The sequence below is a fragment of the Triturus cristatus genome, chromosome 10 (genome assembly GCF_964204655.1).
Source record: "Triturus cristatus chromosome 10, aTriCri1.1, whole genome shotgun sequence".
In the NCBI taxonomy this organism is placed as follows: Eukaryota; Metazoa; Chordata; class Amphibia; order Caudata; family Salamandridae; genus Triturus; species Triturus cristatus.
This window is the reverse complement of record NC_140593.1, coordinates 1212554770-1212579110: the sequence shown is the minus strand read 5'-3', so window position 1 is coordinate 1212579110 and position 24341 is coordinate 1212554770. Positions and strand designations below refer to the sequence as shown.

Genomic DNA, 24341 nt, shown 5'->3' with positions numbered 1-24341 from the left:
GTGAATTAGATGATAGATCCCTTCTTACTGAGTGGGACAATTACCAGATACAGACTCAGTCGCCTACCACTCCTACTCCTGTTGACTCTCCACCTGTAGATATAGGTGGATTTTGTGTCCTTGTGGACAGAGCAGCCAAGAGATTTCATCTCCCTATGGTCTCAAAGGATGAGGATTGTTTTTTTATGCAATTTCAAGAGTCCACCACAAAAAAAGGTTCGGGCGATACCTATAATTGATTTCATCTGGCAGGAGGGTTTGAAGGTCATGAAGACCCCTGCCTCCATCCCTGCAGTCCTGCCGCGCTTGGATAAAAAGTACAAGGCACCAGACGATTCACCAGCCTGTTCAATTGGTCAAACAAAACCGGATTCGGTTATTTCACAGGCGGCTCAACATCGTGCCAGGAACCCTTCCTCTCCTTTGTCGGCTCCTCCTGATCGAGAGGGCAGACGCCTTAATGCCATTGGGAAAAAAAAATTCACCATGGCGGCAACTACTGTGGGAGCGGCTAATTCCCTTGCCATTCTAGGTCGCTATGATAGGTAAATGTGGTCGGACATTTCTCCTTTTATCGATCTATTGCCTGAAGACGCCAAAACCGAAGCTTTAAAGATTCTCCAGGAGGGTGAGAAGATCTCTGCCGAGATCATGGACTGCGCAGTGGATAGCTCTTCCACGGGTTTTCGCCAGCTGGCAGGAGCAGCAGTCCACGGAAGGCAGGGCTGGTTAAGAGCTACTTTCTTTCGCCAAGAAGTGCAAACAAAAATTGATATGCCTTTCGACGGCGAGTCACTTTTCGGACAGCACATAGATGATGCCCTCCAAGCAATTAAAAAAAATACTGACACCGCACATGCTCTTGGCACTTTACAATTTAAGAAATAGCCTTTTCGCGGTGCGAGGGGTCGTGGTTCCTCCTATTCCTTTCGAGGAGGTTACAATCAGAACAGACAGTACCAGTCTTATCAGGGACAACAACGATACTCTTCCTCACAGCAACAGCAGATGTACCGTCAACCACCAACTGCCTCTTATAAGCAGTACAGAGGAAAATCTTCCTACAGAGGCCGACCACTCTACTCAACAACCCAGCCTATGTTGGAGGACGAATCTCCCATTTCTTCTCAAACTGGTCTGCCGTCACTACAGATCATTGGGTTTTTGACATAGTCTCCAGAGGACACACCCTAGAATTTGTAAAATTTCACCCAAATTCTCCCAGAGGTGGTCCTCCTGACCATCTGAAAGAACTTTTATGCCAAATCAAAGTCATGTTACAAAAAGGAGCGATCGAAGTGGTTCCAAACTTACAAAGGGGCGTTGTCCTTGCAACAGACGCTTTCCTCGAGGGATGGGGGGGCACATCTCCAGGGTGTCTCAGTCAAGGGAAAATGGGATGCTCAGCAAAGAACTTGGCACATAAACCTTCTGGAACTTCTGGCTATATTCCTGGCACTAAAATCTTTTTGCAACCTTCTTCAAGGTGCTTCAGTGTTGTTCCGGACGGACAACACGACAAGCATGCATTATGTGAACAAACAAGGAGGCACAAAGTCCACTTTGCTGTCCCTGCAAGCCCAGCAGATTTGGAAATGGGCGATTCACCATCCAATAACTCTAACAGCAGTTCATGTTCCGGGAGTGTCTAACATTCTTGCGAACTCCCTGAGCAGGTCAATCTCGTCCAACCACGAGTGGGAACTTCATCCGCCAACGCTGGACAGCATCTTTCGGCTATGTGGACGGCCCAATCTGGATCTATTTGCGACCAGTCGGAACCGCAAATGCCCGTTTTACGCAAGCTGGCTTCCCCAACCGGGGTCGTACGGGAATGCCTTTTTGATGAACTAGTCAAAAATGTATGTTTACGCTTTTCCTCTGATCCCTCTAGTCCCAAGGGTGCTTCGGAAGATGCGGAGGGAGCCATGTCGCATTCTTCTCATAGCCCCCAGATGGCCTCGCCAGATTTGGTTTACAGAGCTACTCCTTCTGTCGGAGAGCGATCCGATTGTCCTTCGTCCAATTCCGGATCTTCTGACGACAGATCAAGGACAAGTCTGCCTTCAGGATCCTGCATCTCTGAAATTGGTTGCTTGGAGCCTGAACACTGAGTTTGCCAACATAGTGATTCCTTCGGCTCTGCAGGGAGGTCCTTGCTAACGCCAGGGCACCTTCCGCAATCAAAACCTACAAATTTAAGTGGTAACGGTTTTGTCGTTGGTGTGAAGCTTCAAATGTTCACCCGGTTCATTCTACGTCAGAGCAACTTTTGCCTTTTTTCTTACAATTAGCAAAATCTGGTTCCAATTCTCTTTATTCTTCTAGACTAATACAACAATTCTTCAAGGGTTTATTTTGGATGTTCCCGCCAATTCGACATCCACCTCCGTCTTGGCATTTAAACGTTGTGTTGGCTCAACTCATGAAGTTACCATTTGAACCCATTCATACGGCTGATCTGAAATGTATCTGTTGGAAGACTTCATTGCTTTTGGCTCGGACTTCTGCTCGACGAGTCAGCGACATACAGGCTTTTACTATTAAACCGTCTTTTCTTCAATTCACCAAGGACTTATTGATGCTCCGCACTAACCCGGCATTTATCCCAAAAGTGCCTTCTGACTTCCACTTAAATGAGCCGGTCATCTTAAAGACTTTTTTCCCAAATCCACAGTCGCCGGCGGAAAAGGCTTTACACTCTTTAGATGTCAAAAGGTGTTTAAAATTCTATCTTCAAAAGACAGCCAGTGTTAGAAGAACTGATCAACTATTTGTGGCATGATGCGTAAAGGACATCCAGTAACCAAACAGACTATCGCACGATGGATATCTAGTACAATTTCTTTTTGTCATCAACAAGCGGGGAAGACACTTCAAACAACGGTCTGGCCACACTCTACAAGAGCAGTCTCCTCTTCGACTGCACTCTTTGCCAAAGCTTCACCAAAGCTGCAGAGCTGCAACATGGTCCAGCAGACGCACTTTTACCAAGCACTACTGTCTGGAAGCTGCAGACCATACGGACGCAGCCGTGGGGCAAGCAGTGCTACGTAATCTTTTTAAATAAGGATGAGCCTCTGCACATTTATTTATGCATGTAGTTGGGTATACATTTATATATTACTATGATAATATATAACTTGTTATGTACAATTCTGGAATTACTGCTATCTACTCTGATTCAAGCACGTGAATCTATGAAAGACACCCCAATACTGGAGAAGAACAAAAGTTACTTACCTGTAAACTGTGGTTCTCCAGTATTGGTGTCTTTCATAGATTCACATGTGACCCACCCACCTCCCCTCAGAGGCTCCCCTCGTTTACTTGACTCTTATGTCACTCTCATGCTGGAAAATCTGAGGGTCTGAGCCTCTGGGGAGAAGGTTCTAAAGGGTGCAGACGCCTGATTGGCTGAAGTTTGGACTCTTATCTAATGACATGGACGAGCTAATAAAGTGTCAAGTTTTTTCCAATTGATTGCTATGCTACAATACTTCCTATGGAATTTTTTAGCTATGCTATTGTACTATATATATGTATATATATATTTTGCTATTTTGTGTACCGTGGGACTCCCACTTCAACGACGGGGAATGATTCAAGCATGTGAATCTATGAAAGACACCAATACTGGAGAACCACAGTTTACAGGTAAAGTAACTTATGTTCATACAAGGTGTATTTAGGAGATTATTTTCATACAAGAGAAACTTATGTAATTTTGGCATTTTGCCCTATTGGAATAATTTTTAGGCTGCATGTTTATATATGAATATATACATATATAGGTTTCGGAAGTGTTTTACACTTGTGGACGCGAACATACACATATATATGTATATTTCTATATGAACCTATATTTCTGGTGAGTGATTGGCACACCTCAAGTATGTATTCTTGGGCATGCTTGCCCTGCTCCTCCATCGGAAATGCGGACTTATCTAAACCTGTTACTGCAAACAGATGTAAGCAAGCCAATAGAGATTTAGTCCTATCACTAAAATCTAGTCAATATCATGTTTGAAAGAACCATATATTTTGGTTTATGTATTTGCAGATATACAGTTGTATCTGTGGTGGCTTTTCCTGAAGAAGGCACTGATGGTGCCGAAACGCGCGTAGAAACCACCGAATACCAACTGAGTTTTGTTGCCACACTGTTTGATCTTATGCATACCGTTCGAATTTTTATTTATTTATTTATTTATATAAAAATTCTCATTGAAGCAGAATTGATGCCATCTTGTTATATAAAACATGTATCAAATACCAATTAATTGTTTTGGCACAAGTTGTTTTTAAATTAATGGTTTGATGTGGTGTCTGTAGACATGAGTGAGCCAGTATGAGTGAATTGTTATTAATATGTGTATTGACCAGCACTAAATGAATCATGTTTTTCATTTTTTGATTTAACGATACCTTCTTTTATATTGTATACATGAGCAGTTAGTTGCCTTAAGCTTTTGCATTGAATGTTTATACGTCTCTATCAGTAATCTCCCTCCACGTCAACCTTAAACTTAAAGCATTACATTAAAATGATAAAGCTACCACCAATTTCGGACCTTGTGTAATGTAACGGGTGCTCGTGAAAAGCGCTCCGAAACTTTCGGGTCGAGTATGCGCCATATACTGCATTACAAAATGTGAGGATCTACATGGAACTCTTTCATCCCGGGGTTTAAAACAAATAGGGTTCTTACGTGGCTGTTTCATCTATTTTCCAAATGCTAAAGTATCTCGGTGTGTACATCGGTGTGGCAAGAATGGGCTTATCTTAAAAACTTTTATTTCAATATACCAGTTATCGGCAGGATTTTGGGGGCCCTGGGCCAAACGTATTTTGGGGGCCCCTGTTGGGAACAGTTAAGAATTCATGATTGATTTCGGCTCTTCCATTCAGTGTTTAGCCAGATCACGAACAAGCACACTCGTCCAAATTCTAAATGCGTTTACATCGAATATTCAGGGCTAGTGATGTGTGTTTTCAGTATTGTAACAGCAGTAGCTCACTAATATTGCTGTAAATAATCTCTGTGACACCCTCCCATTTCTTATATCTGAGGTCCTGTTTTGATATAAAATAATGTTTTTTTGTATGGATGGTGCATAAAAGGTAAACACAACATTTCTCTGCAAAATGTCTGTGATAGACCCTCACATATCGCCCACAATAAAAAAAAAAAAGGAAAAATTGTATTTAAAATAAACTGTTTAAGAATTGGCAAAGTTCGTCAGGGCAAGACTCTCTGCAGAGAAGAGCTGGCTCTATCAGGGGCCCCTTGAAAGACTGGGGCCCTGGGCCAGAGCCCACTTTGCCCCTACCTTAAAACATCTCTGGTTATCGGCAAAAACGTATACTGTGCAAACACATCCTTGCTTGTTATGTTCTTTTTTGTCTGTGTATAATTTTGAAGCTGCTATGGGCGCACTCACTGCAGTGACGTGTCTGTAAGCGGACACTGCTCACTGTATCTCTGGGCCGCGCCCCTGCTATGGGCGCACTCACTGCAGTGACGTGTCTGTAAGCGGACACTGCTCACTGTATCCCTGGGCCGCACCCCTGCTATGGGCGCACTCACTGCAGTGACGTGTTTGTAAGCGGACACTGCTCACTGTATCTCTGGGCCGCGCCCCTGCTATGGGCGCACTCACTGCAGTGACGTGTCTGTAAGCGGACACTGCTCACTGTATCTCTGGGCCGCGCCCCTGCTATGGGCGCACTCACTGCAGTGACGTGTCTGTAAGCGGACACTGCTCACTGTATCTCTGGGCCGCGCCCCTGCTATGGGCGCACTCACTGCAGTGACGTGTCTGTAAGCGGACACTGCTCACTGTATCCCTGGGCCGCACCCCTGCTATGGGCGCACTCACTGCAGTGACGTGTCTGTAAGCGGACACTGCTCACTGTATCTCTGGGCCGTGCCCCTGCTATGGGCGCACCCCCTGCAGTGACGTGTCTGTAAGTGGACACTGCTCACTGCATCTCTGGGCCGTGCCCATGCTATGGGCGCACTCACTGCAGTGACGTGTCCGTAAGCGGACACTGCTCACTGTATCCCTGGGCCGCGCCCCCGCTATGGGCGCACTCACTGCAGTGACGTGTCTGTAAGCGGACACTGCTCACTGCATCTCTGGGCCACGCCCCTGCTATGGGCGCACTCACTGCAGTGACGTGTCTGTAAGCGGACACTGCTCGCTGTATCTCTGCGCCGTGCCCCTGCTATGGGCGCACCCCCTGCAGTGACGTGTCTGTAAGCGGACACTGCTCACTGCATCTCTGGGCCATGCCCATGCTATGGGCGCACTCACTGCAGTGACGTGTCCGTAAGCGGACACTGCTCACTGTATCCCTGGGCCGCGCCCCTGCTATGGGCGCACTCACTGCAGTGACGTGTCTGTAAGCGGACACTGCTCACTGCATCTCTGGGCCGCGCCCCTGCTATGGGCGCACTCACTGCAGTGACGTGTCTGTAAGCGGACACTGCTCACTGTATCCCTCGGCCCTGTCCCTGCTATGGGCACGCACTGCAGTGACGTGTCTGTAAGCGGACACTGCTTGCTGTATCTCTGCACCGTGCCCCTGCTATGGGCGCACCCCCTGCAGTGACGTGTCTGTAAGCGGACACTGCTCACTGCATCTCTGGGCCATGCCCATGCTATGGGCGCACTCACTGCAGTGACGTGTCCGTAAGCGGACACTGCTCACTGTATCCCTGGGCCGCGCCCCTGCTATGGGCGCACTCACTGCAGTGACGTGTCTGTAAGCGGACACTGCTCACTGTATCCCTCGGCCCTGTCCCTGCTATGGGCACGCACTGCAGTGACGTGTCTGTAAGCGGACACTGCTCGCTGTATCTCTGGGCCGTGCCCCTGCTATGGGCGCAGTCACTGCAGTGACGTGTCTGTAAGCGGACACTGCTCACTGCATCTCTGGGCCGCGCCCCTGCTATGGGCGCACCCCCTGCAGTGACGTGTCTGTAAGCGGACACTGCTCACTGCATCTCTGGGCCGCGCCCCTGCTATGGGCGCACTCACTGCAGTGACGTGTCTGTAAGCGGACACTGCTCACTGTATCCCTGGGCCCTGCCCCTGCTATGGGCACGCACTGCAGTGACGTGTCTGTAAGCGGACACTGCTCACTGTATCCCTGGGCCGTGCTCCTGCTACGGGCGCACTCACTGCAGTGACGTGTCTGTAAGCGGACACTGCTCACTGCATCTCTGGGCCGCGCCCCCGCTATGGGCGCACTCACTGCAGTGACGTGTCTGTAAGCGGACACTGCATCTCTGGGCCGCGCCCCTGCTATGGGCGCACTCACTGCAGTGACGTGTCTGTAAGCGGACACTGCTCACTGCATCTCTGGGCCGCGCCCCTGCTATGGGCGCACTCACTGCAGTGACGTGTCCGGCGCACTCACTGCAGTGACGTGTCGTGCTTCATTTTAGACTCCACCCTCAGCGACCATACTCCCTGCCAGAGCCGGCCTTTGCTCCGATAGCGCCCTGCAGCTGGGGAATAAAATAAGATTGCAGGGGGGCCATTTTGTGTTTATGGGGTCATTCACACATCAAAGCAGTAACTGACCTCTGAGCACCTCCCCCAGATATTCTGTTCCACTCACACTGGAGCCGTATTGAGCTGGTGCCAAGTTGTTGGTGAAGCGAGTAGCGGCGTTGGTGTCAGCAGGGGGCTGAGAGGGATATGGGAGGGGACGGAAGGGGTTAATGGGATGTAAAACTGCACCTGCAGCAAGTAAAAAGGATTAAAAACAGTTTAGTCTGAATCATTGTAATTGCATTTATATAGTGCTCCTTACCCCTGACGAGGTGTCCAATCCAGATAGAGGGACTGGGCAGACCGCTCCCTGCGCCCCACTGAAGATTGGCGCCGTGGGCTTGGGCCCAGCTCGCACACTCCAAAAGCCAGTGCTGCTCACTGCAGGTTTCCTCCTTCAAAACTGATGGCCGTCCTGCTTCATCTTAGAGCCCACCCTCGGGGACCCTTCTCTCTGCAGGTTCACGACCTTGAGGCTGATGCCCATCCTCGCTTCATCTCTTAGACCCCAGCCACCCTCAGCAACCCTACTCACTGCATGCTTCCGACTTCCAGCTTGATGGCCGTCTTTGCTTCACTGCTTAGACCCCACCCCTCAGCGACCCCACTCACGGCATGATTCCACCCTCAAACCTTATGGCCGTCCTCGCCTCACCGCTTAGACCTCACCCCTCAACGACCACACTCACGGCATGATTCCACCCTCGTACCTGATGGCCGTCCTCGCTTCACCGCTTACACCCCACCCCTCAACGACCCTACTCGTGGCATGATTCCACCCTCGAACCTGATGGCTGTCCTCGCTTCATCTTAGACCCCACCCGTCAGCGACCCCAATCACGGCATGATTCCAACCTCAAACCTTATGGCCGTCCTCGCTTCACCGCTTAGACCTCACCCCTCAGCGACCCCACTCACGGCATGATTCCAACCTCAAACCTGATGGCCCGACTCACTGTATCTCTTGAGCCAGGCCCTCTGGATTTCAGCTCACTGCAGCCCTCAGATCGTGCCTACAATTATGTGACGCACTGCATCTCAGACCTCACTTCGGCCACTCACTGGACCTTTCTCCTCCCTCATTCTCCCTCCAGCCTCCCTCATGGCTCTACTCACTGCACACTTTAGACCTCATGCTGGGGGTTCTACTCGCTGTTTCGCTCTACATCTCTCAGACCTCACCCTTTGATGAACCTGTTCGCTGCTTCATCTCAGACTAACGCTCCGATGGACCTTTCGAACTGTCGAGGGTTCAACTCACTGCATGTCTCGGACCTCGTCCACCGTAGAGTCTACTCGCTCCACCACTCTGACCTTTCTCACGATGGCTCCTGTTGAGGCATCATTCCCTGAGGGGCTTAGTCACTGCTTTTTTGGACCTTGTATATGAGGCTCAACTCACTGCTTCTCTTTGACGTCGTGTCAGCGTGCCCTACTCGGGGCATCTGTCTCCCGTGCCTCTAAATCATCCAACTTACTGTATCTCTGTGATTTGGCACACAGTGGCCCAGCTCACTGCGTCACTCTGAGCGGTCACTCTACAGTCCATGTTACTGACCTGTCGCTCTACAGTCCGTCTCACTGACCTGTGGCTCTACAGTCTGTCTCACTGACCTGTGGCTCTACAGTCCGTCTCACTGACCTGTGGCTCTACAGTCCGTCTCACTGACCTGTGGCTCTACAGTCCGTCTCACTGACCTGTGGCTCTACAGTCCGTCTCACTGACCTGTGGCTCTACAGTCTGTCTCACTGACCTGTGGCTCTACAGTCTGTCTCACTGACCTGTGGCTCTACAGTCTGTCTCACTGACCTGTGGCTCTACAGTCCATGTTACTGACCTGTCGCTCTACAGTCCGTCTCACTGACCTGTGGCTCTACAGTCTGTCTCACTGACCTGTGGCTCTACAGTCTGTCTCACTGACCTGTGGCTCTACAGTCTGTCTCACTGACCTGTGGCTCTACAGTCCGTCTCACTGACCTGTGGCTCTACAGTCCATCTCACTGACCTGTGGCTCTACAGTCTGTCTCACTGACCTGTGGCTCTACAGTCTGTCTCACTGACCTGTGGCTCTACAGTCTGTCTCACTGACCTGTGGCTCTACAGTCTGTCTCACTGACCTGTGGCTCTACAGTCCGTCTCACTGACCTGTGGCTCTACAGTCCGTCTCACTGACCTGTGGCTCTACAGTCTGTCTCACTGACCTGTGGCTCTACAGTCTGTCTCACTGACCTGTGGCTCTACAGTCTGTCTCACTGACCTGTGGCTCTACAGTCTGTCTCACTGACCTGTGGCTCTACAGTCTGTCTCACTGACCTGTGGCTCTACAGTCTGTCTCACTGACCTGTGGCTCTACAGTCCGTCTCACTGACCTGTGGCTCTACAGTCCGTCTCACTGACCTGTGGCTCTACAGTCCGTCTCACTGACCTGTGGCTCTACAGTCCGTCTCACTGACCTGTGGCTCTACAGTCCGTCTCACTGACCTGTCATTCTGTAGTTCATTTCACTGAATCTCTTGGTCCTGAGCCCAATGCAGCCCTATTCATTTCATCTCTTGAGACCCAGCTCCAAATGACCTAGCTCACTGAATTTCTCTGACCTCACTTCCGATGGCCCTTTCAGTGCATCTCCCAGACCTCACCTCGAATGGCCCCTTTCACCTCCTTTCTTCGTCCTCATGGCTGTAGACACATCTCTGACCTTCATGATCGATGGCAACGGCTCAAGCCATTGAATCTTGCTGACCTCGTGTTTGATGGCCCAACTCACTGCATCTCTCGGACCTCCTGGCCACTGGTCCTTCCCACTGCACTACATCTCTTAGACCTCACACCTAATGGCGATTTAACCCAAGCTGTTGAATCTTGCTGACCTCGTGTTTGATGGCCCAATTCACTGCATCTCTCGGACCTCCTGTCCGATGGCCCTTCCCACTGCATTGCACCTCTCAGAGCTCACGTGCCATGGCGATGGCCAATGCCGCCATTCCTACTCACTGGCCTTGTGTAGGATTGCCCAACTCACTGCATCTCGAAATTGGGCCTACAAAGGCGGTACTCCTTTCATACCACGGACTCGCCTCCTAAAACAGCTGATCATAATTGGACCTCACCCCATGGGATACAGGAGGGCAGTGAAGGCAGAAAGCGGGAGTGTAGCACTTTGGGCTGTCCCACCCACTGTCAGTGCATGTGAGGTGGAAGGTGGGGTACAGTGAGAAGATTTGAGAGGTGGGCTCCGACTTCTGCGTTCACGCATTTGAGTGCGAGAAGTCACAGCGGAATTAGCTGCCGCAAGGGATGCCACCTTTTCCTGCTGTGTGTTTATATATAATCGCGCGCATCTGTGAAGATCTCACAAACCCTGGTGTAAAAGGAGGTGAGAAAGCCTGTGCGAGGTGCAGGCGGGTTGGGGCAGGAGTCTAGAACTTGGAGAGCTTGCAGACATTTTTTGTTGTGGTACATTTTAGAGCTTGAGCAGGATCAGATGGGGAGGTGGACAAATACAGTAAGAATTGAGGAGAGATCCTTTAAGTGCAGGCCTTTTAAAAATTGGTAAGATTAGGGAAGGATCTGTGACATGTCAAGGACATGTATGTAAGAAGAAACCGACTGTACCAGTTGTGGGGGCCTCTGAGAAGTCCCCCACCTACAATGAATTCCTTTAATTCTATCTGACATTTCTGGAATCGCTGTGGCTGGACCAGGCCTGAGGGAGAAAGAGGGGCCATCTCCTGCTCCTGGTGGTATTCACAGTTACCTCCGAGGTGGCTGGACCAGGCCTGAGGGAGAAAGAGGGCCATCTCCTGCTGCTGGTGGTATTCACAGTTACCTCCGAGGTTGCTGGACCAGGCCTGAGGGAGAAAGCGGGCCATCTCCTGCTCCTGGTGGTATTCACAGTTACCTCCGAGGTGGCTGGACCAGGCCTGAGGGAGAAAGAGGGACATCTCCTGCTCCTGGTGGTATTCACAGTTACCTCCGAGGTGGCTGGACCAGGCCTGAGGGAGAAAGAGGGCCATCTCCTGCTCCTGGTGGTATTCACAGTTACCTCCGAGGTGGCTGGACCAGGCCTGAGGGAGAAAGAGGGCCATCTCCTGCTCTTGGTGGTATTCACAGTTACCTCCGAGGTGGCTGGACCAGGCCTGAGGGAGAAAGAGGGGCCATCTCCTGCTCCTGGTGGTATTCACAGTTACCTCCGAGGTGGCTGGACCAGGCCTGAGGGAGAAAGAGGGCCATCTCCTGCTGCTGGTGGTATTCACAGTTACCTCCGAGGTGGCTGGACCAGGCCTGAGGGAGAAAGAGGGCCATCTCCTGCTCCTGGTGGTATTCACAGTTACCTCCGAGGTGGCTGGACCAGGCCTGAGGGAGAAAGAGGGCCATCTCCTGCTGCTGGTGGTATTCACAGTTACCTCCGAGGTGGCTGGACCAGGCCTGAGGGAGAAAGAGGGCCATCTCCTGCTGCTGGTGGTATTCACAGTTACCTCCGAGGTGGCTGGACCAGGCCTGAGGGAGAAAGAGGGCCATCTCCTGCTGCTGGTGGTATTCACAGTTACCTCCGAGGTGGCTGGACCAGGCCTGAGGGAGAAAGAGGGCCATCTCCTGCTCCTGGTGGTATTCACAGTTACCTCCGAGGTGGCTGGACCAGGCCTGAGGGAGAAAGAGGGCCATCTCCTGCTCCTGGTGGTATTCACAGTTACCTCCGAGGTGGCTGGACCAGGCCTGAGGGAGAAAGAGGGCCGTCTCCTGCTCTTGGTGGTATTCACAGTTACCTCCGAGGTGGCTGGACCAGGCCTGAGGGAGAAAGAGGGCCGTCTCCTGCTCCTGGTGGTATTCACAGTTACCTCCGAGGTGGCTGGACCAGGCCTGAGGGAGAAAGAGGGCCATCTCCTGCTCCTGGTGGTATTCACAGTTACCTCCGAGGTGGCTGGACCAGGCCTGAGGGAAAAAGAGGGGCCATCTCCTGCTCCTGGTGGTATTCACAGTTACCTCCGAGGTGGCTGGACCAGGCCTGAGGGAAAAAGAGGGGCCATCTCCTGCTCCTGGTGGTATTCACAGTTACCTCCGAGGTGGCTGGACCAGGCCTGAGGGAAAAAGAGGGGCCATCTCCTGCTCCTGGTGGTATTCACAGTTACCTCCGAGGTGGCTGGACCAGGCCTGAGGGAGAAAGAGGGCCATCTCCTGCTGCTGGTGGTATTCACAGTTACCTCCGAGGTGGCTGGACCAGGCCTGAGGGAGAAAGAGGGGCCATCTCCTGCTCTTGGTGGTATTCACAGTTACCTCCGAGGTGGCTGGACCAGGCCTGAGGGAGAAAGAGGGGCCATCTCCTGCTCTTGGTGGTATTCACAGTTACCTCCGAGGTGGCTGGACCAGGCCTGAGGGAGAAAGAGGGCCATCTCCTGCTCCTGGTGGTATTCACAGTTACCTCCGCGGTGGCTGGACCAGGCCTGAGGGAGAAAGAGGGCCATCTCCTGCTCCTGGTGGTATTCACAGTTACCTCCGAGGTGGCTGGACCAGGCCTGAGGGAGAAAGAGGGCCATCTCCTGCTCCTGGTGGTATTCACAGTTACCTCCGAGGTGGCTGGACCAGGCCTGAGGGAGAAAGAGGGACGTCTCCTGCTCCTGGTGGTATTCACAGTTACCTCCGAGGTGGCTGGACCAGGCCTGAGGGAGAAAGAGGGCCGTCTCCTGCTCCTGGTGGTATTCACAGTTACCTCCGAGGTGGCTGGACCAGGCCTGAGGGAGAAAGAGGGCCGTCTCCTGCTCTTGGTGGTATTCACAGTTACCTCCGAGGTGGCTGGACCAGGCCTGAGGGAGAAAGAGGGCCGTCTCCTGCTCCTGGTGGTATTCACAGTTACCTCCGAGGTGGCTGGACCAGGCCTGAGGGAGAAAGAGGGCCGTCTCCTGCTCCTGGTGGTATTCACAGTTACCTCCGAGGTGGCTGGACCAGGCCTGAGGGAGAAAGAGGGCCATCTCCTGCTCCTGGTGGTATTCACAGTTACCTCCGAGGTGGCTGGACCAGGCCTGAGGGAGAAAGAGGGCCATCTCCTGCTCCTGGTGGTATTCACAGTTACCTCCGAGGTGGCTGGACCAGGCCTGAGGGAAAAAGAGGGGCCATCTCCTGCTCCTGGTGGTATTCACAGTTACCTCCGAGGTGGCTGGACCAGGCCTGAGGGAGAAAGAGGGCCATCTCCTGCTCCTGGTGGTATTCACAGTTACCTCCGCGGTGGCTGGACCAGGCCTGAGGGAGAAAGAGGGCCGTCTCCTGCTCCTGGTGGTATTCACAGTTACCTCCGAGGTGGCTGGACCAGGCCTGAGGGAGAAAGAGGGCCGTCTCCTGCTCCTGGTGGTATTCACAGTTACCTCCGAGGTGGCTGGACCAGGCCTGAGGGAGAAAGAGGGCCGTCTCCTGCTCCTGGTGGTATTCACAGTTACCTCCGCGGTGGCTGGACCAGGCCTGAGGGAGAAAGAGGGCCGTCTCCTGCTCCTGGTGGTATTCACAGTTACCTCCGAGGTGGCTGGACCAGGCCTGAGGGAGAAAGAGGGCCGTCTCCTGCTCCTGGTGGTATTCACAGTTACCTCCGAGGTGGCTGGACCAGGCCTGAGGGAGAAAGAGGGCCATCTCCTGCTCCTGGTGGTATTCACAGTTACCTCCGAGGTGGCTGGACCAGGCCTAGGGCACAGAAAGAGAATTGTCATAACTTCTCTGCCCTTTGTGGTATTCACAGCTACATCAACCATGGTTGGACCAGGCCTAGAGCACGTAGAGGGAATTCTCCTAACTTCTCTTGCCTTTGGTGGTATTCACAACTACCTCCACTGTGGTTGGACCAGGCCTGGGACACATAGTGGCATAATTTCTCCAACTCTTTGTTGTATTTACGGCTACTTCAGCCATAAAAAAAATTAAAGAAACACAAATGCTGGACGGAATGCAGAACAAATCAAACATTCACCCCCAGCCACAGATCTGGGGAAAAAATCCATCTTTATTTGCTCACCAAGGAAAAGTCAGCCTACACGTGTTTCGTCATTAGTTCCATGACTTCATCGGGGCTCTACTGAATAGCAACTTGCATCTAATAAATGAAAATAGATGATATGTCTACGCAGCGTCGAAGTTCATGGTCAAAACTGCATATGTGTAGTCTAAAATTAATTCCAAATCCCGGAAACTTTCATACCAACACAATAGTATCGATGGGAGATTACTCCTGTACAGATGTAAAAACAGCGCTTTTACGTGTTGGCTGACTTTTCCTTGACGGATGCACAATTCCATGATCATTGGAAGCCTTTTCATTGTTTGTATGGAAATCTACACCTGATGTGAAGATCTGCTGGATTGTTTACCCATTGACCCACACATGGATTAAAGTGGACTTGCTACTTATCTACCGTGTTTGGACATCGATGAATGATTTTACTGTTTGAGTGCTCGAATTATTCAGTGTACATCGAATTGAATCCTCTACCAGATGTAAAGTGGTATTGCACATTGGAAGTTGTGTAATTGTATTAGGGCCAAGGAAGTCCGAGTCGCTAATCTAAGCAGAATGTAATTCTATTGCAAATGGCTGCTGTATGATACTCCAGCTAACTTCTATACATTTTATCTAGAGGTGCAGCCGAATTGCTTTAGATGCCATATTAGGAATGGTGACGGGCTCCATATTATATTTACCTGTAGCCATGTAAGGGAATTTTGGCAAGCTATCTAATTAGAAATTAGTTTGAGAATGGGGGTTAATATCCCCCCGGATGCATGTGGAGCTCTTTCTGGGCCAGTAGTCCACAAAGGAGACTTATCTATTAGACAGCAACAGTTATATTTTATCTCAATGCTGGTGGCTAGATCGTTGATCCTAGCTATTGGAAAACGGATAAGGTCCCTACGTTTTCACAGGGGATGAATAAGATGCATAAAGTACACGAAGTCCTAAAGAAAACGTACAGGAACGCTACAAAAACAGTCAAAATGTGGAAAAAGTGGGAGATGCCAGTATAAGTATACGAGGGGGGAGATGTATGGACTCTAAGCACAATTTGCTTCGTATCCTTTATGCATAATATACATTATTTATTTACTTTCTTTTTTAACTCTGAACACCATTTCTGAATATTTATATATTCATTGCATTATGCAGGATCGATATAAATAAAAAAGATTAACATGTAGAGAGCAGGGGCATAGAGTGAGAACACGGGACACCCATGTACAGGGCAGAAGCATAGAGCGAGAACACACAACACCCATGTACAGGGCAGAGGCATTGAGCGAGAACACACAACACCCATGTACAGGGCAGAGGTATCGAGCGAGAATACACAACACCCATGTACAGGGCAGAAGCATAGAGCGAGAACATGCAACACCCATGTACAGTACAGGGCAGAAGCATAGAGCGAGAACATGCAACACCCATGTACAGGGTAGAGGCATAGAGCGAGAGCATGCAACACCCATGTACAGGTGAGAGGCATAGAGCGAGAACATGCAGGACCCATGTACAGGGCAGAGACACATAGTGAGAAAATGTGACACATGTACAAGGCAGAGGCTTCGAGTGAGAACACACAACACCCATGTACAAGACAGAGGTATAGATCTGGAACATGCAACACTCAGGTACAAGGCAGAGGCATTGAGCGAGGGCATGCAGGACCCATGTACAGGGCAGACACATATAGTGAGAAAATGTTACCCGTATGTACAAGTGAGAGGCATAGAGCGAGAACTCGCAACACCCATGTCCAGGGCAGAGGCATAGAATGAGTACATCCAGCACCCGTGTACAGGGCTAAGGCATAGAGTGAGAAAGTGCTACACATATGTGCTGGGCTGCGTGTTATTGAAGGGTAGATCTCCAGCGCTGTTCATAAGACCGAACAGAAGGGCAGCAGGAATTGCACATTTCTGGAGTCCTCCTTCAGTGAAAGCAGCAAGGGCTTAGGATGAGATGCAGAAGACAGACGGAGAATGGGGGGGGGGTAGTGTAGCACCTTAACAGAAGTCTATGGACACTAGAGGTGGAGTGAAAGCAGCAAGGGCTTAGGATGAGATGCAGAAGACCGACGGGGGGGGGGGGGGGGGGGGGGTAGTGTAGCACCTTAACAGAAGTCTATGGACACTAGAGGTGGAGTGAAAGCAGCAAGGGCTTAGGATGAGATGCAGAAGACCGACGGGGGGGGGGGGGGGGGGGGGCGAGTGTAGCACCTTAACAGAAGTCTATGGACACAGAGGAGGAGTGAAAGCAGCAAGGGCTTAGGATGAGATGCAAAAGACCGACGGAGAGTGGGGGGGGGAGGGGGGGGGGAGTGTAGCACCTTAACAGAAGTCTATGAACACTAGAGGTGGAGCGCCATCATTTCCAGGTGGGCCAGAGCTCAGGGTGTTCAAGAAGTTGTGACAGGGTTGCCAACCATTTTCCATTTGGTCCCTGGAGACCATAAGTGTTGTGGAAGAGTGGTGCTCGGAGTGTGTGATCTTAGAAGCAAGCTGCCAGATTACACCGGGAGCACGGGGATTCATAGACTTGAATCTGAAAAAAGAAACCTTAAATTCCTTGAACTGATGAGGCTCCAGGATCCATAGCCTTGTGGCCCACGGGGGGGCAGGTGTTGCTACGCGGCTTCTGTTGAGTGACATGCCATAAGGATTAAGGCAGACCAATGGGCGTTATCTGTGTACTCTGATTTCAGAAAACCTTTGCTTCAGTTCCTCAAAGACGTATGAGTAAGTGGAGCATCCCTGGGATGGCGGCCCATATGGTCAATGGGAAAAGCCATTGTGTGTGTGATGGGCGTCACAGGCTCCAAAAGTGGGATACTTTTAAGAATGTGTTCTTGACTCTTCGTAATTAACAAAGCTGAAGAGAGGACAAGTAATGCATGTCTGGATGTGGATAATGTGTGTCACTGGCGTGATACCTAAGACTACATGGAAAAATAAAGCACCTTCTAAAATTGATGGAAGGCGCCTCTGGGAGATAGCAGCCTGGTTTCCATGCAGCCAGATGCAAAACCCCAAGAAGGTGAGCGTGGGAGGCCCATCGTATAGCCATGCACTCTACAAATCCCTTTCAAAGCATGCCATGTTCTGAAACCAGAATGGTGGGGCCTGTGAATGAGCATGCTGGATACTGTCAGCGGTGGAACAATGTGCCCAGTTTGCACGGAGGGTGGGGGAACAACTACAGTGCATAAACAGCCCCAGCCAGTAGAAATGGGCGGTTGAGGTACAACCTTAACACATCACCGGGAACACCTCATCTAGAATACTGTGGTCGGTCCGAAGGGTTGCATCTCCAGAAGTATGACAGGTTGAGGTACCGACATGCGGGTTGGTTAAACCTCCAGCTCTGATACAAGACTGGTGCTTGCTTCATGAACAATGTCCACCAACAGGCACTGATTAATGGAAGTGCTTCCAACAGAACAGTGGGCACCAGACCTTGATCAGTGGGTGTCTAGAGTGTCTGGGCATGGCTTTCACTGCGTGACGTCAAAGTTCTGTTTTTGGTTTTCCCAATAGGAACATTCTTACGACAAGACTTGTGTTGATTGGGTGAACGTCATTTGGTGGAAAAGTGATAAAACAGAATTGTTTTTTTAGCAGAATCTAACGTATTTGTGGAGTGGGTCATGGGGAGAAGAAAAAGTAGTTATTAGGAATTTTCATGTAGGGAAGAAATGGTTCTCTTATGATCTTTTCCGCGTGTTTTTCTTGTAACTAGAACTGGTTCTATAAGGATGTGTGTGCCGACTCGTTGATTGATATTGTTAGTCTTGTTACAGAGATTACTTTCTTACGGAGGGGCCGGCTGAGGCTATGGGAGGGACGCAAAGTCTTTTGTAAAGGATCTTTATGGCACCTGCAGGGACCCTCGTTCTCAAGGTTTCTCTTGCTCTCTCCAGGTGCAGTCGTCTGAGTGATTGCCCACGTGCTGACGAGCCTCACCGCTTCACTGCTGAGCTCAACCATTGTGTGCAGCTCGAGGTGCACCCCAACAACGTGTCTGTTACTATCCCCGAACTATGGGTAAGTTATCTCGGCGTGCAACCAGGGCGGAAGGATACAGGGCCCATATGGGCTGGCCCATGTGGCGGAAGGTCCAGGTAGTCTTCTCTGCGATCAGAAGTAGCCCAGCTCCACAGAGTGAGGGAGAGGTCCCTGCCATCAGAAGTGATCTTTCCTGCTGTAGCCCAGCTCCACAGAGTGAGGGAGAGGTCCCTGCCATCAGAAGGGATCTTTCCTGCTGTAGCCCAGCTCCACAGAGTGAGGGAGAGGTCACTGCCATCAGAAGTGATCTTTCCTGCTGTAGCCCAGCTCCACAGAGTGAGGGAGAGGTCCCTGCCATCAGAAGGGATCTTTCCTGCTGTAGCCCAGCTCCACAGAGTGAGGGAGAGGTCACTGCCATCAGAAGTGATCTTTCCTGCTGTAGCCCAGCTCCACAGAGTGAGGGAGAGGTCACTGCCATCAGAAGGGATCTTTGCTGCTGTAGCCCAGCTCCACAGAGTGAGGGAGAGGTCACTGCCATCAGAAGTGATCTTTCCTGCTGTACCCAGCTCCACAGAGTGAGGGAGAGGTCACTGCCATCAGAAGGGATCTTTCCTGCTGTAGCCCAGCTCCACAGAGTGAGGGAGAGGTCCCTGCCATCAGAAGTGATCTTTCCTGCTGTAGCCCAGCTCCACGGAGTGAGGGAGAGGTCACTGCCATCAGAAGTGATCTTTGCTGCTGTAGCCCAGCTCCACAGAGTGAGGGAGAGGTCACTGCCATCAGAAGTGATCTTTCCTGCTGTAGCCCAGCTCCACAGAGTGAGGGAGAGGTCACTGCCATCAGAAGTGATCTTCCCTGCTGTACCCAGCTCCACAGAGTGAGGGAGAGGTCACTGCCATCAGAAGTGAGCTTTGCTGCTGTAGCCCAGCTCCACAGAGTGAGGGAGAGGCCACTGCCATCAGAAGTGATCTTTCCTGCTGTAGCCCAGCTCCACAGAGTGAGGGAGAGGTCACTGCCATCAGAAGTGATATTTCCTGCTGTAGCCCAGCTCCACAGAGTGAGGGAGAGGTCACTGCCATCAGAAGTGATCTTTCCTGCTGTAGCCCAGCTCCACAGAGTGAGGGAGAGGTCACTGCCATCAGAAGTGATCTTTCCTGCTGTAGCCCAGCTCCACAGAGTGAGGGAGAGGTCACTGCCATCAGAAGTGATCTTCCCTGCTGTACCCAGCTCCACAGAGTGAGGGAGAGGTCACTGCCATCAGAAGTGAGCTTTGCTGCTGTAGCCCAGCTCCACAGAGTGAGGGAGAGGCCACTGCCATCAGAAGTGATCTTTCCTGCTGTAGCCCAGCTCCACAGAGTGAGGGAGAGGTCCCTGCCATCAGAAGTGATCTTTCCTGCTGAAGCCCAGCTCCACAGAGAGGGAGAGGTCACTGCCATCAGAAGTGATCTTTCCTGCTGTATCCCAGCTCCACAGAGTGAGGGAGAGGTCACTGCCATCAGAAGTGATCTTTGCTGCTGTAGCCCAGCTCCACAGAGTGAGGGAGAGGTCACTGCCATCAGAAGTGATATTTCCTGCTGTAGCCCAGCTCCACAGAGTGAGGGAGAGGTCACTGCCATCAGAAGTGATCTTTCCCGCTGTAGCCCAGCTCCACAGAGTGAGGGAGAGGTCACTGCCATCAGAAGTGATCTTTCCTGCTGTAGCCCAGCTCCACAGAGTGAGGGAGAGGTCACTGCCATCAGAAGTGATCTTTCCTGCTGTAGCCCAGCTCCACAGAGTGAGGGAGAGGTCACTGCCATCAGAAGTGATCTTTCCTGCTGTAGCCCAGCTCCATAGAGTGAGGGAGAGGCCACTGCCATCAGAAGTGATCTTTCCTGCTGTAGCCCAGCTCCACAGAGTGAGGGAGAGGTCACTGCCATCAGAAGTGAGCTGTGCTGCTGTAGCCCAGCTCCACAGAGTGAGGGAGAGGTCACTGCCATCAGAAGTGATCTTTCCTGCTGTAGCCCAGCTCCACAGAGTGAGGGAGAGGTCACTGCCATCAGAAGTGATCTTTGCTGCTGTAGCCCAGCTCCACAGAATGAGGGAGAGGTCACTGCCATCAGAAGTGATCTTTCCTGCTGTAGCCCAGCTCCACAGAGTGAGGGAGAGGTCCCTGCCATCAGAAGGGATCTTTCCTGCTGTAGCCCAGCTCCACAGAGTGAGGGAGAGGTCACTGCCATCAGAAGTGATCTTTCCTGCTGTAGCCCAGCTCCACAGAGTGAGGGAGAGGTCACTGCCATCAGAAGTGAGCTTTGCTGCTGTAGCCCAGCTCCACAGAGTGAGGGAGAGGTCACTGCCATCAGAAGTGATCTTTCCTGCTGTAGCCCAGCTCCACAGAGTGAGGGAGAGGTCACTGCCTTCAGAAGTGATCTTTCCTGCTGTAGCCCAGCTCCACAGAGTGAGGGAGAGGTCACTGCCATCAGAAGTGATCTTTCCTGCTGTAGCCCAGCTCCACAGAGTGAGGGAGAGGTCACTGCCATCAGAGGTGATCTTTCCTGCTGTAGCCCAGCTCCACAGTGAGGGAGAGGTCACTGCCATCAGAAGTGATCTTTCCTGCTGTAGCCCAGCTCCACAGAGTGAGGGAGAGGTCACTGCCATCAGAAGTGATCTTTCCCGCTGTAGCCCAGCTCCACAGAGTGAGGGAGAGGTCACTGCCATCAGAAGTGATCTTTCCTGCTGTAGCCCAGCTCCACAGAGTGAGGGAGAGGCCACTGCCATCAGAAGTGATCTTTCCTGCTGTAGCCCAGCTCCACAGAGTGAGGGAGAGGTCACTGCCATCAGAAGTGATCTTTCCTGCTGTAGCCCAGCTCCACAGAGTGAGGGAGAGGCCACTGCCATCAGAAGTGATCTTTCCTGCTGTAGCCCAGCTCCACAGAGTGAGGGAGAGGTCCCTGCCATCAGAAGTGAGCTTTGCTGCTGTAGCCCAGCTCCACAGAGTGAGGGAGAGGTCTCCCGTCCTATCTTGTTTGATGCTAAGGTAACTTCTAGAAAGATAGAAACTACCACCCAATGAGGAACCTCCCTCAAATGCTATCTGGTACTGTGCGTTTCGCAGGCCCATCCAGTGCTGCCATCCACAGGGTTGCAGTCCCCGTGGTGACTACACATGCCCACTTCAGCCAAGGTGTCTGCCATATTGAGTGGGATTGGGCCGGGGACGTCGTCATACGCCCAATCACACCTTCTTAAAAGTGATACCCTGTGCTTTACGTGGGCTGGTACTGTGCGATACGGAGTACCAGCACTTTTTTATTTTGAAAGGGAGAGTACCAGCACTTTTCAAGGGTGACGTAACACTTTTAATTGGAGAATACCGAAACTTCTTAAAACAAGCAGGTACTCTGGTTCATAGTACCGGTGCTTCTATTTTTCCATTTCAAGCACTGGTGATACCCAATCCCGCTGTTTAGTCTCCTTGTGAAGTTCCTGTAGCGGCGAGGCCTAAACTGAGAGTTCAAGTGTCTGAAGCTATCTTCACATACATATCCACCCACCATTGAAGACTGGTAGCAGAGGCCCGAGCTGCACCGTAACTTCCCTCTTGGTGAATTTGAGGTGTGTAGCTGTCACTCTTTGTGTCCATTCTGTCCTTTCGTTCTGTTTTTGTAGCTCTTTGGGTCCACTGGCTCACAATGTACCTTACATTGCCAAGAGACCTGGTTTTGTTATACAGGGCGGAGTCCCAGGGCATAGAAATCTACCCCTGCCTGCATAGCACTCCCTGTGTCAACACTACATTAAGACTCATTTAATGGTCTTTCTCCAGAATACACAGCAGTCCAGTTTCAGCTGTGGTCTGTGGAGGGTCGGAACTGCCATGTCCACTCTGGAAACATCTGTTAGGCCTGGGAATGTTGCAGATGCACCGCCCCAGGGTGGTTGAATGTGTTCAGTTGGCCACTTTTCTCACTTGCTTGTCCTTGCCAAGTTTCTGTGCTGCCATTCTTTACCACCTGACACGGCCGTTTCTTTTCCAGCTCACGCTGTCCGTGAAGAATGTTCCAGATCTTTCAGCTGGCGTCACCTGCTCCTTCGAAGACATCGCTGAGCGAGAGGCCGTGATCAAGCACGGAGAGGTGCACTGCTTCTCGCCCTCCCTGCGGGACGTGCCCTCCGTCACCCGGGGCTATGGTGAGTGCTTCTTGGGGTGCAGTGCTGCTGGCCTGCCAAGGGGCATCAGTCCTACATGAGTGAGAGGGCGTGAGTCCTACATGAGTGAGAGGGCGTGAGTCCTACATGAGTGAGAGGGCGTGAGTCCTACATGAGTGAGAGGGCGTGAGTCCTACATGAGTGAGAGGGCGTGAGTCCTACATGAGTGAGAGGGCGTGAGTCCTACATGAGTGAGAGGGCGTGAGTCCTACATGAGTGAGAGGGCGTGAGTCCTACATGAGTGAGAGGGCGTGAGTCCTACATGAGTGAGAGGGCGTGAGTCCTACATGAGTGAGAGGGCATGAGTCCTACATGAGTGAGAGGGCGTGAGTCCTACATGAGTGAGAGGGCGTGAGTCCTACAAGAGTGAGAGGGCATCAATCCTACAAGAGTGAGAGGGCATCAATCCTACAAGAGAGAGGGCGGGAGTCCTACATTAGTGAGAGGGCATCAGTCCTACAAGAGTGAACGTCCATTAGCCCTCCATGAATGAGAGGGCATCAGTCCTACAAGAGTGAACGTCCATTAGCCCTCCATGAGTGAGAGGGCATCAGTCCTACAAGAGTGAACGTCCATTAGCCCTCCATGAATGAGAGGGCATCCGTCCTACAAGAGTGAACGTCCATTAGCCCTCCATGAGTGAGAGGGCTTCAGTCCTACAAGAGTGAACGTCCATTAGCCCTCCATGAATGAGAGGGCATCAGTCCTACAAGAGTGAACGTCCATTAGCCCTCCATGAGTGAGAGGGCTTCAGTCCTACAAGAGTGAACGTCCATTAGCCCTCCATGAGTGAGAGGGCTTCAGTCCTACAAGAGTGAACGTCCATTAGCCCTCCATGAGTGAGAGGGCTTCAGTCCTACAAGAGTGAACGTCCATTAGCCCTCCATGAGTGAGAGGGCATCAGTCCTACAAGATTGAACGTCCATTAGCCCTCCATGAGTGAGAGGGCATCAGTCCTACAAGAGTGAACGTCCATTAGCCCTCCATGAATGAGAGGGCTTCAGTCCTACAAGAGTGAACGTCCATTAGCCCTCCATGAGTGAGAGGGCTTCAGTCCTACAAGAGTGAACGTCCATTAGCCCTCCATGAATGAGAGGGCTTCAGTCCTACAAGAGTGAACGTCCATTAGCCCTCCATGAGTGAGAGGGCATCAGTCCTACAAGAGTGAACGTCCATTAGCCCTCCATGAGTGAGAGGGCATCAGTCCTACAAGAGTGAACGTCCATTAGCCCTCCATGAGTGAGAGGGCTTCAGTCCTACAAGAGTGAACATCCATCCACCTTAAACGAGAGGAGCTTCACCCTATACAATGTACACAGAACAATCTGAGAATCCGGCTGTGCTTTGTAGACCCTTCAATACTCAAGCAATCTGCTTATTCATGGGGACACCAGGACGCACATCTGATACATTCACGTTAGACTTGGGCCCTTTAGACGCCACAAACCTCTGGCGCAATGTCCAGTTGTTGGTCCGAGGGCCCCGACTGACACGTGACTTTTCACAGAGAAGACAACCACTCTGGCCCTGCTTCAGAGGGCGATGGCTCCTTCTCTGGAGATAGAAAGCCCCCACCTATTGATGAAAAATAGAGGCA

The 24341-nt window shown here is 51.4% G+C and overlaps 1 protein-coding gene across 3 annotated transcripts in view; it reads left to right on the top strand.

Annotated features, from left to right (window-relative positions):
• The window catches only part of PLXNA3 (plexin A3), an 845431-nt gene that overhangs the window by 466166 nt on the left and 354924 nt on the right, over positions 1-24341 (top strand). For all 3 annotated transcript variants that reach the window (XM_085629709.1, XM_085629711.1, XM_085629710.1), the window contains exons 6-7: positions 18478-18601; positions 22573-22726. In XM_085629709.1, coding sequence (XP_085485835.1) covers positions 18478-18601; positions 22573-22726 — 278 coding nt within the window. The remainder of the gene's footprint in view (positions 1-18477; positions 18602-22572; positions 22727-24341) is intronic.